The 16802-nt window shown below is 36.8% G+C and overlaps 1 protein-coding gene across 1 annotated transcript in view; it reads left to right on the forward strand.

Moving 5' to 3' along the window:
- LOC132545986 (ras-responsive element-binding protein 1-like) overlaps positions 1–16501 on the forward strand; it is a 48892-nt gene extending 32391 nt beyond the window's left edge. The window contains exons 4-18 of the mRNA XM_060209673.1: positions 982–1044; positions 3588–3795; positions 5155–5675; positions 6041–7241; positions 8771–8948; positions 9123–9771; positions 9915–10263; positions 11435–11760; positions 12121–12307; positions 12456–12629; positions 13054–13265; positions 13658–14294; positions 14577–14720; positions 15208–15434; positions 15803–16501. Coding sequence (XP_060065656.1) covers positions 982–1044; positions 3588–3795; positions 5155–5675; positions 6041–7241; positions 8771–8948; positions 9123–9771; positions 9915–10263; positions 11435–11760; positions 12121–12307; positions 12456–12629; positions 13054–13265; positions 13658–14294; positions 14577–14720; positions 15208–15434; positions 15803–16000 — 5274 coding nt within the window. The 3' untranslated portion in view covers positions 16001–16501. The remainder of the gene's footprint in view (positions 1–981; positions 1045–3587; positions 3796–5154; positions 5676–6040; positions 7242–8770; positions 8949–9122; positions 9772–9914; positions 10264–11434; positions 11761–12120; positions 12308–12455; positions 12630–13053; positions 13266–13657; positions 14295–14576; positions 14721–15207; positions 15435–15802) is intronic.
- Positions 16502–16802: the final 301 nt, after the last annotated feature.

Here is a 16802-nt window from a genome sequence, read left to right on the forward strand (position 1 = left end):
TATGATTTGGTCTCCCCATATGTTGAACTACTAAACGATTTGTGTGATTTTCCCTTAAAATTGTTTCCATATGGCACTTATATTCCAAAAACAAAACCACTTTAGTATACTCTGCGTGATTTGATGTGAAAAGAAGATCTTTCCTTTCCTCGTAATTCTTATTTCTGTGGTAACCAACTTCCGTTCTGATCTTTATTTTAATATATAACTTGATGGTTCATATCGATCTTAGTCTGTAAATTGACAAGTGTATTTTGTCAATAAATTACTTAATTATTTTGATCTGTCCATTCTTCATATATGCTGTTGAACAAGTCTGAAATTGACTATAATATACTAATAAATTGATGCATGTATTGTATATATCAATTTTCAAAGGAAAAGAATTGAGAAAAAAAATATATATAAGAAATATTAATAACTTTCTGTTAATTAAGAAACATTTATATTTATTATGTCTACTTATCTATAGATGTAAACAAAAACTTCAATACTATTATATTTGATAACAGTTTCAGAATTTTCTGAGGATAATTTTATCACCATCAAGTTGAAAAAACTTAGCTTCTCTCTTCTCATCTTGAACACTGCTGTATATACGTATGTATATATAATACTTAATTGTTTCTTTAATAGGTAATTAGTTTTTCAAAATTAATGTGACATGAATGATAACTATTGAAAAAATATGCCAATTTATGAAGAAAGAAAAAAAAAAGAAGGCAGAATATCTTGTGCTTTTCCATTTCATGTGTACTTCAATAATTTGATATAAAATTTCTAAGTGAAAACAGAAGCAGAAACATGTAAGATTTATATATATACGTATATGCAGCAGTGACTCATTAAATGCATCTACTGACTGTCAATCAAGGTGTCGAAGGGCGAGAGACAGACCGTAGATGTTGTGTGTTTCTTTTTGAGTGGCTGTACATAGTCTTACCATTACTAGTAGTACAAAGTGGCTAAAATTAATTTCAGAACCACTGTTTAAGTAGCGAGAAGGATTTAACCCTGAAGGAAGATGATCAAACTGAAAACAAGGTACTGTTTAACAAATTGTTATTGTCCATCTCAGAGAAATGGGTAATAGCTTTTTCTTCTAGCAGGTATATACTGACACCCTTTTGTAATCATTCCATCGAACCCTGGGGCAAATGATGAACACACGCTGAGCATGAATGGCTATCATTAACGCTTACATCCATACCTATAGTACAGGTAACGGAAAGGTGGAGACTAACAAATTGCACTGCTTAACACCTTCTCACCACATACATTAACTTTCATATTCCATCTTATGTCACATACTGCTTGTGTAACTGTTTTATCCCAAAATGTAAATAAATGCAAATTGATCAATCCTTTATCTATTTACCCTTTTCTTTATTTACAGAAAATAGTTTTAATAACTTGAAAAAAAATAAAGAAAAGGGAAAACAATCAGAATAATATCTTAGTTTATTTAACATAATTTTTTGCTAATTTATTAATTAGCCTTGAAATGTTGTAAGAGTTACCCCCCTTCCCCTACTCAGTCTGCCTGAGGCTGAATCATTTGAGATGCAGACATCACACAGCATGTTGATTGTAGACTAGTGGAATTTGTCACCTGATTATGGTGTAAGTAGATTAGAAATTTGTCTCTGGTGTAGATAGATAGACATTTTAAGGTATTTATTTGTATAATTCTTGTAGTGTTGATAGAGAGTTTGATTCCATGAATGATGCATGCCTCAGATCATTGTAGTGTCACAGCATGATGACAGGAAAGGGGACATGTTTAATTTCCTATTACACTAGCTTCAGCTGCTGGTTACTGACAGGGCACTTATAATGTATACACAACAGGCCAGTTGATAAGTACAATCATGTTCAATGGACTGTGTATGTGAATAATATTCCAGCCTAGCTGAAGTAAGCCCACATGATTTTGTTTTACTGTAAGCCTCTAGGTAATTATGTGGTGGTGCATGCTGTTGACCTGTGTTCAGTAAAAGAGTCCTGTTTCTTTCTCAATTCTCTGTAAATGTATATATATATCTGTAACATTATTGATTTTTCACAGCATTTTTACTACATTAAAAACTAATTAAAATTATAATTTATGCACAAAATATGTATATTAATGTTTTTTGGTCTTATCACAGTTTAACATTGATATTATCATTTGTTTATGAAATGTTCTGAAATTTGTTTTTGTTTTGTCTGGATTTTTTTTGTTTTTTTGTAATAAATTAGAACAGATAATTGATTAAGTTGAGATGATTTGTAAATTGGTTTGAGATGTAGATTGTGTTGATATATAAATTTCACTGTGTAGAGATAAACCTTATCTTATGTCTGTATATCACAAACTCAGTCGAACAATCAGCATTCATCTATCTTTCACCTACTCATATCTTGTGTTGTGGATTACATTGTTTATATGTACAACATTGCCGCATGAACCACAACTTGAGGTAAATAATGCCATGATTTTTCATGTAAACCCCACTCCCCTAACCACGTCCTTAAATATTAAATTATTATGGCTTATCAAAATACGATATTTCCAACAGCTCAGATATAAAAAAAGGAGGATTTTTAATCTCAAACATTAAATAAGATGCCTTTCTGTTAGTACTCAAAGTGCATAATAAAAATAAATCACATGAGTAATTTGGACATGACATAGTTTGTTGAGTAAATAAATAACATGGTTCTTTATTTGATAAAAGTCATATAACATCATCAGAACAATGAATGAGGACGTGGATTTTACAACAGGAAGTCTATTTATCACAGAAGCAAAAGTCAGCATGACCATCAGGTAGTCATGATTCTGGTATGTTGTGGAGAAAAAAAAGTGTCAAAAAAAAAAAAAAAATCTTGACTCTTTAGACAAATTGTAGGATAGTTATATACATGATGATGATAATGAAGAGAAATGCTGAAAACACATTGCCAGGTAATGGCTATTATGCTTGAGTTCATTGGCTGACAAGATGATGAATCAGATTTTATTGCCAGAGAGTCAGTTGGGAAAGCTATTGCTGTCGTAAGGTGGCAAAAGAGCTCCAAGCCAGAGAGCTGTGATGGGAGAATATTGACAGCTCTTAATACCTGTATAGGACGCTGGTGCCTCAGGTCATTCTTGGACGTGGTTCAGTGAACCTCGTCCTACCATGAACACAGGCGACCCTCAAGTAATACTTAGGCTTCATCAGGCCCTGTCATTCAGTGTCTCTACATCTCACCATATAGGTACACAGACTGTGTGTATCTTACCTGGTCATGTTTTATCTCGTTTGGACAGGTGATCTGAGCAGGATGTTTTCTAGTGCACATTGATGTGTACTGAGAGAAGTGCCTTTCCTTGTAGTAGTGTCCATCTCCTCTGGTTAGTTATGTGTTGAACACTTGTTTCATGGGATGATAGATCAGACCTGTAGCTATTTATGAGTCTGACCTGTTCACATCGTTTTACAATGTATTCTGAGATCTACCTCCGTGTGACCGATGGAAGATGAAAAGTCTTCTTGCAGCCATTAATGTTTTGTGGAGACAGGTTTACGAGTTAGTTACATTGGTTGTGTCTCTTTCAGATTCTACCTGTAGCCAGCGAGACTGGAGAGAGCCGATACGTCTGTCCTATCTGTAACCAGACGCTGTCCTCATCCCACGAATTAACTGTCCACATCCGAACCCACAACACTCACACGGGTTCAGCCTCACAGGCCAACTCATGCACAATCTGTGGAAAAAGTCTTAGTTCCCAGAGCTCACTAGACAGACACATGTTGGTGCATTCCGGTAAGTCACAGCTACTTTCCTGAAATTCCTGGGCAATAATGTAATGTCCTAGATTTTGTTGTAATTAATAGTTACAAACTTAAAGTCAATTATTTTGTTTTGGTCTTGTAATCATTAAAGATCAACTTCTATTTTAAATGAAATTAAAAAAACAGTTTACCTTTAAAAAAGTAAATGAAGAAGTTGTTTTTTGTTTGTTTTAAATTGAAGTAATTATTTATTACCAAAAATGAAATTGAAACATATATTGTTTAAAATTTGCACATACTGTATTTCCAGGTGAGTTAACATTGTAGATTTTACACTGATTGATGTGAAATGTACATTCTAGCATGACAAAAGTTCAATGATGTTTGTGTCTACAGCAGTTTTATTTATTTTAGGAAACGTCGTTTTGAAAACAGCTTTGGGTTAAAAACCATTCACCAGTTAAATAAATAGTCACTAATACCAGAGAACTTTTTGGGAAAACAAATAAAATTGTGTACATTGTCACTGTTTATAGTATTTACCTACATTGATTGGTTACAAATTTTGAGAATTTTAAACTTCCACTCTGTGAAAGTTTTCCTGGTTGAAATAAATTTTGACAACTAACCTTTTATCAAAGATAATGTTGTCATTTTCATCCTGTTCTGGAAATTGGTTTTAAATGTTTACTTGGACAAAGTCATTTCATTATGTAATATAATTAGATTATGCTCCCCAAGTCCACTCAGGTAAATTTTCACCTGTTCCCACAGGTGTAATTTGTTTTGAACACCTCTCTGTGAGGCCCAGGACTTGAGCAATTTGTAGGTGGTTACATCATATTATGCCTGTGACTGCTGCTGGGGGGTTAACAGGTTCTTGTCATAATGTATACTGTCGAATACTGGCGGTTATGATGAAACACATCTGAAACATTCCCAAGGGCAACTGTCAGATTTTATCGGGTGCTATATATATAAGAATTCAATAAAACTGTAGTGTTTCTACAATGAGACCCATGGTAGTGTAGATGTCAGGGCTGTAGTGTTTTTACAATGAGACCCATGGTAGTGTAGATGTCAGGGCTGTAGTGTTTTTACAATGAGACCCATGGTAGTGTAGATGTCAGGGCTGTAGTGTTTTTACAATGATTATTCTAGATGATTTGATGGATCAAACATTTCAGGAATGTCTTGATATAATTTAAGTAATTATATTCTCAGGTAATAACTGGAAAGGCTCAGGTAATATCTGGAAAGGATAAGAATTCTTGTTTGTGAAAAGGAAGCTGCTACATTTGTTTACTTAAGTCTTTCTTTATCTAAGAATGAATTTCATTTTTTTCAAATATTTCACAGTTTTAAGGCGAATTAATTGAACTTTTTTCAGGTGAACGACCTTTTAGGTGCAAATATTGTAACATGTCATTTACAACGAATGGAAACATGCATCGACACATGCGTATCCATACCAAAGAAACTGAAATGAACGCTGGTGGTGTCAAAGTTCAGAGAAAACGTGCACAGTCTTGGAAGCCCAAACTGAATAGTTTCATCCAGATAGAACCAACCTCATCATCTAAACATGTTGGCGGTTTAACAGGGTCACCACGGTTACTCGGAAATGATCTCATCCAGGGGTCACCTCAGCTCGCAAAAGAACTCACATCCGACTCTAACACAAGGTTTCAGTATTCTAAAACCTCCACCCCAAAGACACCTGTCACTCCTGGTGCCAAAAGGTCGTTTAATTTCATCAATGTCTCACCAGGAGATTGGTCAGTGCCATCGCTCAAACGAAACAAAATGATGGAAGAGGGAGTGAAAACAGAAAAAGAAACGGCTAAATCAATTCATCAAGCTCTTCTAACAAATGTTTCACCTTCTGAAGAAAAACCTGAGGATATGGAGGTAAGTTTTAAAGCATTATCTGTCTTAGATAATTTTAGCTATGAAGTGCTACAGAAAAGACAATTTTAATCAATTGTAATGAAAAATAATTGCTGGCTTTACAATCTTTTTGAGAGTCAATAGAGAAAGTCCAAGCAATGATTATGTTTGGTTGAATGACCTCAGTGCTTTTCAGCTGAATACCTATCAGGGCCGATATTCAAAATAAAATAAAGATTTTAAAATTCGTAACTTTGTACCAAGAGATGGCCTGTGAACCAGAAATCCTATTGTCACCAATGTCATTCTTTTGAGTAGACATTTGTTGCTAACTTTTGTGTTGACCTTTATTTGACCTTGTGCTGACCCATGTCTGTTTTTTGTAGGTATTTAATGGCGATGATAAGGATGTTGAACAGCTCCACTGTCCAGTTTGTAACAAGGCTTTCATCTGTAAGTACGGTTTGGAGAACCATATCCGTGAGAACCACCCAAACTTCTCTCTCAAGTGCAACCTGTGTCACATCACTTTCCACACACTCCGCAGCCTCAGTCTGCACAAGACCCTGGTACATGCGAAGGCACAGCAGACAGATAAGGAAGATGACGAGAGCAAGGAGGACGTGAAAGTGGCCACCACAGCTGTCATAGGATTTTATGATCTCAGCTTTGTTGACTTCTCCATCAAAAAGTTTTCTTTGATCGCAAAGTCATGGTGCGAGCAGAATGCCAGGAAGTCCAGCAGTGTGTATCACCATTTTGTCTGTAAGGAATGTTCTAAAGCATTTCCTTGTAAAGGTGCTTTAAAACTGCATCTCAACACCCACAGTCGTGCCAAGACATCGCAATGTCCACTTTGTGAGTGTGACTATATGACAACTAAAGAACTCCACATGCATATGATCAAGCATATGTCTGATAAAGCATTTGCTGACGCTCAGAAACCAGTGCAATCCAATCGTCGTAAACCAGTAAAGGACTTGAAAGCCGAGGAAGTTGGCAAACACGATTTCTTGGCTTCTTTTGGACTCACTGCTAATGTGGAGTCTTTAGATGGTACAGAGAAGGAGCAAAGACTGACTGCATCCAGTGACAAATTCAAAGTTCTCGAACGAAAAGAAAATAATGAATATTTTGCAAAACTTGGACAAATATTCTCGCCAACTGTCTCACCAATTCATCCCTCCAAGAAAGCCGAGTCTGCTGACAATGACAACGACTTTGCAAACATTTCCAAGATTTTGCAGACGTCTGCCACAGGAGGTCTTCTTGCTGGCCTTCCAGCACATGTTGCTGGTCTGGAACAGCTTGGTCTACTCAATTCTTCTCAACTAGCAGCTTTTATGCCGTCACTTTTAAATTCCTACAATCATCCGTCTTTCCCCCCAACAATGGCCGCCATGATGAATGCCAGTCACATGATGAATCTAGCCAATCAAGGGGCCGCTAGTCCACTTTCCACACCGCCACCTCCCAGTGAAGGTAATAGCAGTGCTGGTAGTGCAGCTTCACCTGGCAACGATTCGAAGATCACTTTCCCCTGCAAATACTGTGACTTGGTCTTCCCGAATTACAGAGCACTCAAAAGTAAGAACACTTACTTCTGCATAGAAAATGAGAGTCAATATGTTGTCAGTCAGAAAAATTAATTAGAAATATATTTTTTAGAATTTTTTGGAAGGTTTTCATGTTAATTGTGAAGATTATTTACTAATCATTGAGAAAGATAGATTGCCAAGATTCTAGAGATGCTTGTTGGCAAATCATTTTTTGAAGGCATAATTTTTTCTTGATGACAAAGTATTATATACATATATATAAACTGTATCACTCCTCAGAAAAATCCCTCTTGAAATAACCTTGACCTGTAACCTTTCAAAACTGCATCATACTCTGTTCACGACATGTCTTCTTCTTTCCTACGTCACGCCGCGTAGTAAGTATGGATCACTGACGCTGGCCGCACTATCAATCTCGCCCATTTTACTGTAATTATTCAACAACGCATCATGTCTATCGTTTACTGACTCACTGTCGATGGTTGTTTGTGCATGCTGTACCTTCTGTTGATGTCCTTTTACAATGTTACCGTTTCATCATGTATTATTTGAAAGCTATTGACCTTTTTATTTTTTCCATTTTTCTACAAAGTCTTTTTTCTTTGTTTTTTTGGTGTTGTGAAAGCCGTTTCTGACTTTTTCCCATAAAAGATGAAAGTTTGATATTTCATTTGCATCGGTGTCCGATCTTGTACTTATTTGGTGGTTCCGATGAATTTTTATGTATTTTTTTTCTTTTGTTTTGCAAGAAAAGAAAAAAAATTCTTTTGCTTAATATATCATATGTAATCCAGAAAATGTGTCTACCTCTTATTTCTTGATATTGTACCCATGTTTTCGGACTGTCATGCACAAGTAGGGCTGAACATGCATGTCGATGAACCGAGACAAAACCAATTATAACCAAATTTCAATTAGATAGCTTGTTAAAGAATGTGAACACAAAATTTCTCTGCATGGTGCTTGGAAGTATTAAAAATGAAGAAATGATGTGAAGTAAAACAAAAATGATGTGATGTTTTTTAGAGCATTTTGAAAAAAGCATGTCACGTAATTTTGGAAAATATTGAACATGCATGTGCAGCTTACTTCATTGATCTGCATGACTGATCATCGGTGTCTTTTACATCATGTACATCAGGTTTCCACTTGTGTTCACAGGTTCAGCAACTCACAATTGATATTTTCATTTAAAACTTTTTCACATGTTGAATTGGTATAAAAATGTTTCCTCTTGTTTAATCATACTATTTATATTCAGCAATAAGCCCATGTCTTGTGATAAGCCCGTCCACTTCTATCAAAGTTTGAGTAAAATTACATGGTATAGAAACATTATATGATTTTCCTGTAATAAGTCCACTTTCCCCACTGTAAGTAAGATTTTATGTGTTGAGTGCGTAATTTTAAGTTTTATTAATGAATATTAACATTCTAAATAGTACTTATTTCACAACACCGGAAATTTCAGAAAATAATTAGTAACCTGAAGAATTTTGATATTTCTATACCAAGATGATTTGTTGTAATCTAAAAAAAAATGTTTTTCTTGTGTAGGTCACACTCGTACCCATCTAGGCCTTTCTCCGTACAAATGTAATCTGTGTAGCTACTCCAGTGCTGACAAGAGCACCCTTATTCGCCACCTTCGCACACACAATGGCGAGCGTCCTTTCCAGTGCCGTGTTTGTGACTTTGCTTTCACCACTAAGGCTAACTGTGAACGCCATGTCAGGTAAGTTCATAAACCCGTCATTTTGTGCAGCAATAAATTTTATAAAAGTTGAGTAACTCTCAAGGCACTGATATCTTCAAGATATATTGGTGTATAGAAATTGAGGTTTTACTTTAAAATGACAATCGAGAGACAGTAAAGAGATTTATTTGATTTTGAAATTTTCTTTGACAGGAAGAAGCACGGTAAAATAGTGAAGGAAGACATAGAGATGGCAATTGGCTACAACAAATATGTTTCTGAGCGTTCTGCTATGGACTCTTTCCATTCCCCAGACACCGTCTGTAAGTACTGTGGTGTTGACTTCAAGTTCTTCCGTGCACTGAAACACCACCTAAGATCTCACAGCAGCTGTCGTCAGAAGCCATTCCAGTGTACTCGCTGTGATGTCGGCTTCTCCACAAAAGCCAATTGTATCCGCCACATCCAGAAACAACACACTGAAATCTCACAGAACCACATCGAACAGTACATCCTGATTCATGAGCCTCTCCCCGGAGAAGGAAGTGACCGTTCAGATGGCGCTCTTTCTGATGACAACACAAGTCAAGAATCACCATCTAACCCACCAGCCGCTCACTCTAACTCTCGACTGATCATGACCCCCAACAGCAGCCGTGCACAGTCTCCCATGGTTATAAAGTCAGAACCAATCGACCATGAAATAGAGGATATTCCACTTGATTTCAGCGTCAAATCCTCGTCTGCTAACTCGACTCCTAGTATCATACCACGAGGAACTCCAAACAAGAAGGTATCCAAGTCAGAGGAACTGCCCATGGACCTGTCAATCAAGAGAAAGATTGACAGCCCAGTGCCAATGGTAAGTGTTATATAAAGGTTGTGAATGGCTGGAATATGTAGCGAAAAAATAAATAATAGGTATTAGGTTTGTTTGATTTATTGATATTGTGAAAAATTACATGGAAATTTATAATTGAATTTTTTGGCAATTTTTCTCGTCAGATATCGCCCAATAACAAACAGAAGGTTACTTATGATAATACCCTTCACCAGTGCCAGTTTTGTCCAATGGGTTTCTCCAGCCAGCGTGTCCTTGACCGCCACATCTGGCAACTCCACCCACAGATCGCTGAAGTTATGGGTAAACACTACTTCACTCCAATCCTTTCATCACCGGCTGACAAGTCTGTGACCTCGGGAAATCTTCGCCTCCCTCTGAAGCTTCCTATTGGAGATACAACTGCAGACTCAAGATCGCAGACCCCAAAGTCGACAAACTCAGAACCCAGAAAGTCAAATATCTTGGATCGAATCAAACGTGAAGCTTGTTCTCCATCTGGAAGTTCCCAAGGTTTGTTTGATTTTCTAATTCAAATATCATACTCAGAAAATATCATTTTAAAATATGCTGGGGAAATATGTTGATTAAACCGGTTTTGGATTCATATGGATGGAGCAAGATAGTGACTTTTGTGCTTTTATTTGTGATAAGCCCAGGGTACTAACACATATTGTTTAACTTTCATTGGGATAGTGGCTTATTACAGGAAAACAAAATAGCTTTTGTTGCAGTCCTGCTAAACAGAATCAATATGGGTGGGTTTATTACAAGACATGGGCTTATTGCACAGGCAAAGGTATAACAGTTTTTCTAAAACTAACATTTGCATTAAAAGCTACTGATAAATAAGTATCTGTCTCAACCTCATCCTTTAATTTTCAAAATCTGATGAAATAGTTCAAATGTTGTCAATACGAGATTTGATGTGTTTACATTTCATTGTTTACTTGCTACGTTAGTTGCCGCCATGTAAGTATATTGTCATATTGCATACCTGCCAATTCCTAGATCACAATGCATTTCCACCATGTTTGTTTCTGTACTGGAATATACAGATAGTGTGCATTATTTCTCATTTCATTATGTATTTGTAATTAAAACATTCAGTTTATTTCCTTTTAATTCTGTTTGTGTGTATAGTATTGTTGTAGTTTTGTGTAGATTTTTATGTTTTTCAGATTTTTGTGAAAATTTTTTAGTTGTCTGGATGTTTTGAATGTAGCTTTTTAATTTGAATAATTTCACAACAAAATTGTCCTGACGTTATCAGAGATGCATCCAGATTCAGTTTTATTTGTAAACGGATGTTTAGTTTGAAGGAGACTCTGGTCAGAGTGAATTTTAATTATATAATTCTAAATAAAAATATGGTTAGTTGACAGTTTGAGAATTTATTACAGCGTTGAAGTCTTCTCTTTGTTGTTTTGTGTTTTCGGGCTATTTACTGCTTATATCAATGTAAGTTGATGAGCCAATCAGAACCAAGCTTTCCTAGCTTTTCATACCTTAAAGATTTCAAGAACAGACTTGTTGTTAAGAATGTAAGAACGTTTTTTTGGGAATGACATTCTTTTTTCTGTCTGGTACTTCAAACATGAAGATCATCTGCTGTAAATAATTTGATATTAAAATGCCTGTGATTCTGAAAGTTTAAACAATCTCCATTTTAACCATTGTTTAGGTACCGACACCAACTGTGACCTGGCCTCCGTGAAAAAGATCATTGACACCACTAATGCCAACCATTTCCAGCTGTACCTACAAGAGAATATTGGAGATTCTGACTCCCAGGATCGCAGCGAAGCTGCTGATGGAGAGTACGAGGATCTCGACATGCCGGAAATTTCCGACACCGATAGAGATGAATCTGCCCTGGTCATTGCTGAAGATCCCCCAGTATTGAGCCCACGCTCAAAAGCTGACACCAACTCAGACACGAGGAGCAACAACGGGGATGATGATATGCCTGATCTTAATAAACTGCTGAGTAGTGAACTACGACAACAGGTAATTATAGAAACAAAGTTAACATAATGTTGTCTCCTTCTTTGGTTCTCAGTACAATCCTTGTAAATTCTGATTCTGTGATATATATGATACAACAGATATATTTTCACTCTAGTGTTGGTGAAAAATTGGAATAAGTGTTTCATATACCAGAAAGCTTTCTGAAAATGGTGGTATTTACATCATGGTTGTACTTAAGGGTGTATGTGATGTACATATAAATAGATATATTTGACATGCCTGTACAAAATGATAACTTCTTAATTCATTGTGAAATATTATGTAAAGTTTGTTTGAAATCCTTTAGTTGATAATGACGGGTATATGTAGTTCCCAACGTATAATGTTTCTCTTGTATAGATCCAGGCTGCACAACAAGCCGAACGAGAATACATTCCTAACCATCAGGTGGAGAAAATAAAGGGAGATAACATCAAGAAGAAGCGCAACTCCTACGCTGATTCTCCCCATAAACTACAGTGTCCATACTGCACACGAACCTTCCCCTGGGTTAGCTCCCTTACAAGACATCTCCTTACCCACACAGGTAAGAGTTCTTTATTCTTCTTTCTATACAAATGTAAAATATTACCTTTCTTTTTTTTCAGATTTTAAAAAGTCAACAGAATTATTTCGTACATTCTTTATCTGTTTACCAGAGGAATTATTAAGATAAATATTTCATACATCAACAGGTCAGAAACCATTCAAATGCCCAAAGTGTCCAGTGACGTTTTCAACAAAATCAAATAGAGAGCGCCATCTTATCCGTAAGCACGGCGTGAACATGATGGATCCGATGTCGCGTCAAACCATGGACAGGCCATACAAGTGTCATCTGTGTGTTTTTAGCTCATTTTCCACGCAAGGTAAAACATTAATTAATATGTGACTTCAACAATTTATAAAGCATGTGTATTCCCATATTTGGAGAAAGGAAGGAAAATATTTGATATCTTACGGTGTTATCAAAATCTATTTAAAAAGTGCATCAATCTTTCAAAGCAGGAAAAAAAAATATATAAAACCTCTGTCAGTGATTTAAGAAATAAATAAAGCCATACTGATAGACACCATTATAGATAGAGTACGAGAAATCAATCTTATTACTGATAGAACAAGTACGAGAAATCAATCTTATTACCGATAGAACAAGTACGAGAAATCAATCTTATTACCGATAGAACAAGTACGAGAAATCAATCTTATTACCGATAGAACAAGTACGAGAAATCAATCTTATTACCGATAGAACAAGTACGAGAAATCAATCTATGAATCTATTGATTTCAGGAAACTTGCTGAAGCACTACAAGGAACGCCACAACGGCTGCAGTTTGCCGGATTCTCTGGTTGACCTGGACAAGGCGGTCACGACAGGACTGGCCACAACCCTGAGTGGTGAGGAAAGGTCACTCGCTAGAGATAAAGCCCTGGGTATCACCAGAGATGATGTCCTTGAGAACAGCTCTTATGCAGCTGAAGAGCAGCTCAACCAATCGATGGTGAGATAGTATTTATTGAGTAACCTTACACTCTGGATTTACTAGAATTCTGGGGGGTTTTTTGTTTGTTTTAATATTTATCACAGTTCCTGCTAGCATTATAGGTCAAGTTCATCATGTATTCTTGGTCTTTGATTGTATCTATTTCCTTGGTCAATATGATCTTGTCTTTGGTTTATAAAATCTAGCTATCAACCTCGGTCAAAGGCTATGACTGTATAAGGCATAAATAAAGATTTATTTGATAAATGTAGAATTAATCAACGTGACATTTAACATAGTCCAAGGACAAAACATTTTATCTTTTTATGTGACTCAAATTCCCAGGCAATTTGTCTTCTGAGTAAACTTCTCAATTTCTGATTTATCAAATGAAAATGTTGATATTGCAGGAGAATGAGCGCCCAGATGATAGATTTATGTCGATGAACATGGACACAACTTGTAAATCTGACAACGAGGAAGATGATGACTTGGATAATGCTGTTATGCCTACTATGGAGGATATTAACAACTCCATCAACAGCAGTCTTAACAACTCCTCAAAACACGCTGGCTCGGCTGAGCGACAGATCAACCCAGAACGTGATAATTACAATGTTGACAAGATCACCGACTGCTGGAACTGTGGCGAGAAATTTGTATCTCGAAAGTTGTTGGTACGACATCTGAAGGAACACAACATCGATCTGCCTTTCAAGTGCTATTTGTGTGATGCTTCATATGATGTCCGTTTGGATTGCCTTGTACACCAAGAGAAATTCCATGCCACTGACTGGGTGATCCTGAAGGACAAAAACAAGGTCGATGACATCGACTCGTTTTCCCGTCACATGGACAAGGTAGTGGAAAACAACTGTAACAAAGTCGACCAAGGTGTCATCCTGGAGATACCGGGCCAGAGCGCCGATGACCCCAAGATGGAGGTCGTGTCAGCTGACTATATGCAGCGAAAAGTCTACTGCTCTCTTTGTCCGAAACGCTTTTGGTCCCTACAGGATCTTAGGCGCCACATGCGGTCCCATACAGGTACAACATTAAACTTTGTTTACCTTGGTCATCAGATGTCACGGTATGATAATACAAACCTGACAATTTTCATGTTTATTTGTATCAAGGCATAAATAAGTCAAGGTTACTGATATATTGCAAAGTAGCTTGTATGGACTTCGGTTGGTAGTTAAACTATATTTTGGGCAGAAATCTGAGAAAAAAATCATTTTGGTAATTCATTATAATTGATCTGATTGTGTGCTTTGATAGACATTCCCCATCCCCATTTATAGTGATATATTGATGTTTGTTTTGAAGGAGAGCGACCATTCGAGTGCGACATCTGTCAGAAACGATTTACACTGAAGCACAGTATGATGAGGCACCGTAAGAAACACATGGAGTCTGGTTCTCTCAGCCCGAGTGATGACGAGGACACCAACCCTTCTGCTGATGATTTGTGTAAGTTCAGACTCCAGCTGATTTCCGATGGTTCTTCTGACCTCAGATGACCCCAGAAGTTCTCCTTACAGTCTCTAATTTGATTACACTATAGATGTCAGTGTAAATGATTGTGTATGAAATTCTGAGAATCCAGGGGGGGAACTTGCATGGTTAGGCAGGTGTCTTTCATGTCAAAATCTGGTACATGTATTAAATCCATTTGCCTCAGTGAAAGGGGCATGTGGTGTCAATTTCTCCTTCCCAACTACCCATGTAGTTGTACATAACGTCAGTTAAATGTCTCAAAGACCACTGCTGAATGTTCCAGCTTATGTCTTTTCAAAAGAGGTTCAAGGCTATATTTACTGATTTTAGATATTTTTGGATGGAGGGATGGTACTGCTTCAAAAAAGTAAACTTATCACTGCTAAATGTAAATTTTCTTAAATGTTCACATAATTTTATTGAATTTAGAAATTCAAAGAAATGTTTCGAATTTTTTCAGCTTCTCTAAAGATCAAGGGACCACGTTTGCTGCCAAAGCCAAGTCCAAACATGGTTGTCAAACAAACGTCAATTCCCATCCAGCTATCGCAGCCTCGTCCCATCAGGCCGATAGCCAACATGGCTGCCATTCCCATCATTGCTGCGATGCCGACCATGGCTGCCATGCCGACTATTCATCTTAGTAACAGTTACAACCCTGTCAGTGTCAATGGCGACCAGGCCACGGTGAGTTGTCCAGCTCTTGTAGTGTTTGAAAAGGTAGTTAAATGAGGTCTTCTACCAATGGTACTTGGGGTTATGGTGTTGAGACTCTATATCAGGTCACAATCTGATGACTTTAAACTCTTGCCTGTCAGTGTGATTTAAACATTGTTAGAAAATATTTTCATATATAAAAAGTTCCAAATATGTGTGTCAGGTCACAGAGACATTGTCTTGTGTAGACTACACAACAGCTTTTTCATATTTTCATGATTTCTCTGAGCAAATTTAATCAGTTATAAACAAATCGGATTATTTTCACTTAACAAACACTCTCTGAAGGATTTGAATAATATGTGTCTCATTAAAACTATTGTGCCTTCTGTTTCCAGGAACAAAAAGACAAGGTCAATGTCAGCAGCAAGGGGACAACTTTGACCACATCTGTCACCTTGGGATCAACTCTGGGGTCACTCGGAGAGGGCAAGGACAACGACATGTTACACAGTCTGTTAGGGGTGGAGATGGGATCTATTGATAGCATGCTGGACTCAGCAGACAGTGCTGCCAGGCTCCTTGGAGTTAATTAGACAAGCATGCAGGACTCTTTGATACTTTGGATAGTGCCACAAGGCTATGTGGATCTGATAAAATTACCAAACTAGACTCTGCAGACAGTACTGGGAGGGTTGCAGGAGCACCTCAAAGTGATTCAAAGATGATATTTTCCATCTGCTTGAATATACTAATATCAAAACAAGACATGGTCAAGACCACTTTGCAAGGACCCTTTGTGTGGAGTCAGAACTCAGATTCACTGACATCCGAGTCAACATGAAAATCAAAATTAACCAGAAAAGGTTGTGAAAGGAACTGGTAGAAAACAGCCAGAGATGCAAAACTGCTCGATATCATAATTGTAGGAACTGTTGGGACTGCTGAAGTGGTGTCAAAATTACTAGACATTCTGTAGAAATCACTGATCTTTTGAATGGATAAATTTCACCCCATTTTGTGTGATGTGTTCAGTTTAGATGGCAAAACAACAAGAAAAAGTTCTAGGTCATATATAGTGGTCAATAAAATGGACAAGAGAGTGAGGTTTTAGTAATGGTCAAAAAATGATCCAAGAAAAGTGGATATCTAGTTTTGAAAAAATAAATGCTTGCTTCTAAAGTTTTTTTTAGAAAATTGTCTGTTTGTTTGCTCATGTTAAAATGATTTTGGTGGGTGTGTGTTATGTAGACTTGAACTCTGTGATATTTCATCGTTTGAAGTTGGTGAATTAAATGATTGGAATTTAGAACCTACTTGTATTGGACATGGATGTTGTGTGGTACACATGTGTGTGACCCTGGTACACATGTATTATGTGGGATGTAGAATGATGTT

Source organism: Ylistrum balloti, unplaced genomic scaffold (assembly GCF_031769215.1).
Source record: "Ylistrum balloti isolate Yb309-2 unplaced genomic scaffold, AGI_CSIRO_Ybal_v1 Utg369870, whole genome shotgun sequence".
Lineage (NCBI taxonomy): Eukaryota > Metazoa > Mollusca > Bivalvia > Pectinida > Pectinidae > Ylistrum > Ylistrum balloti.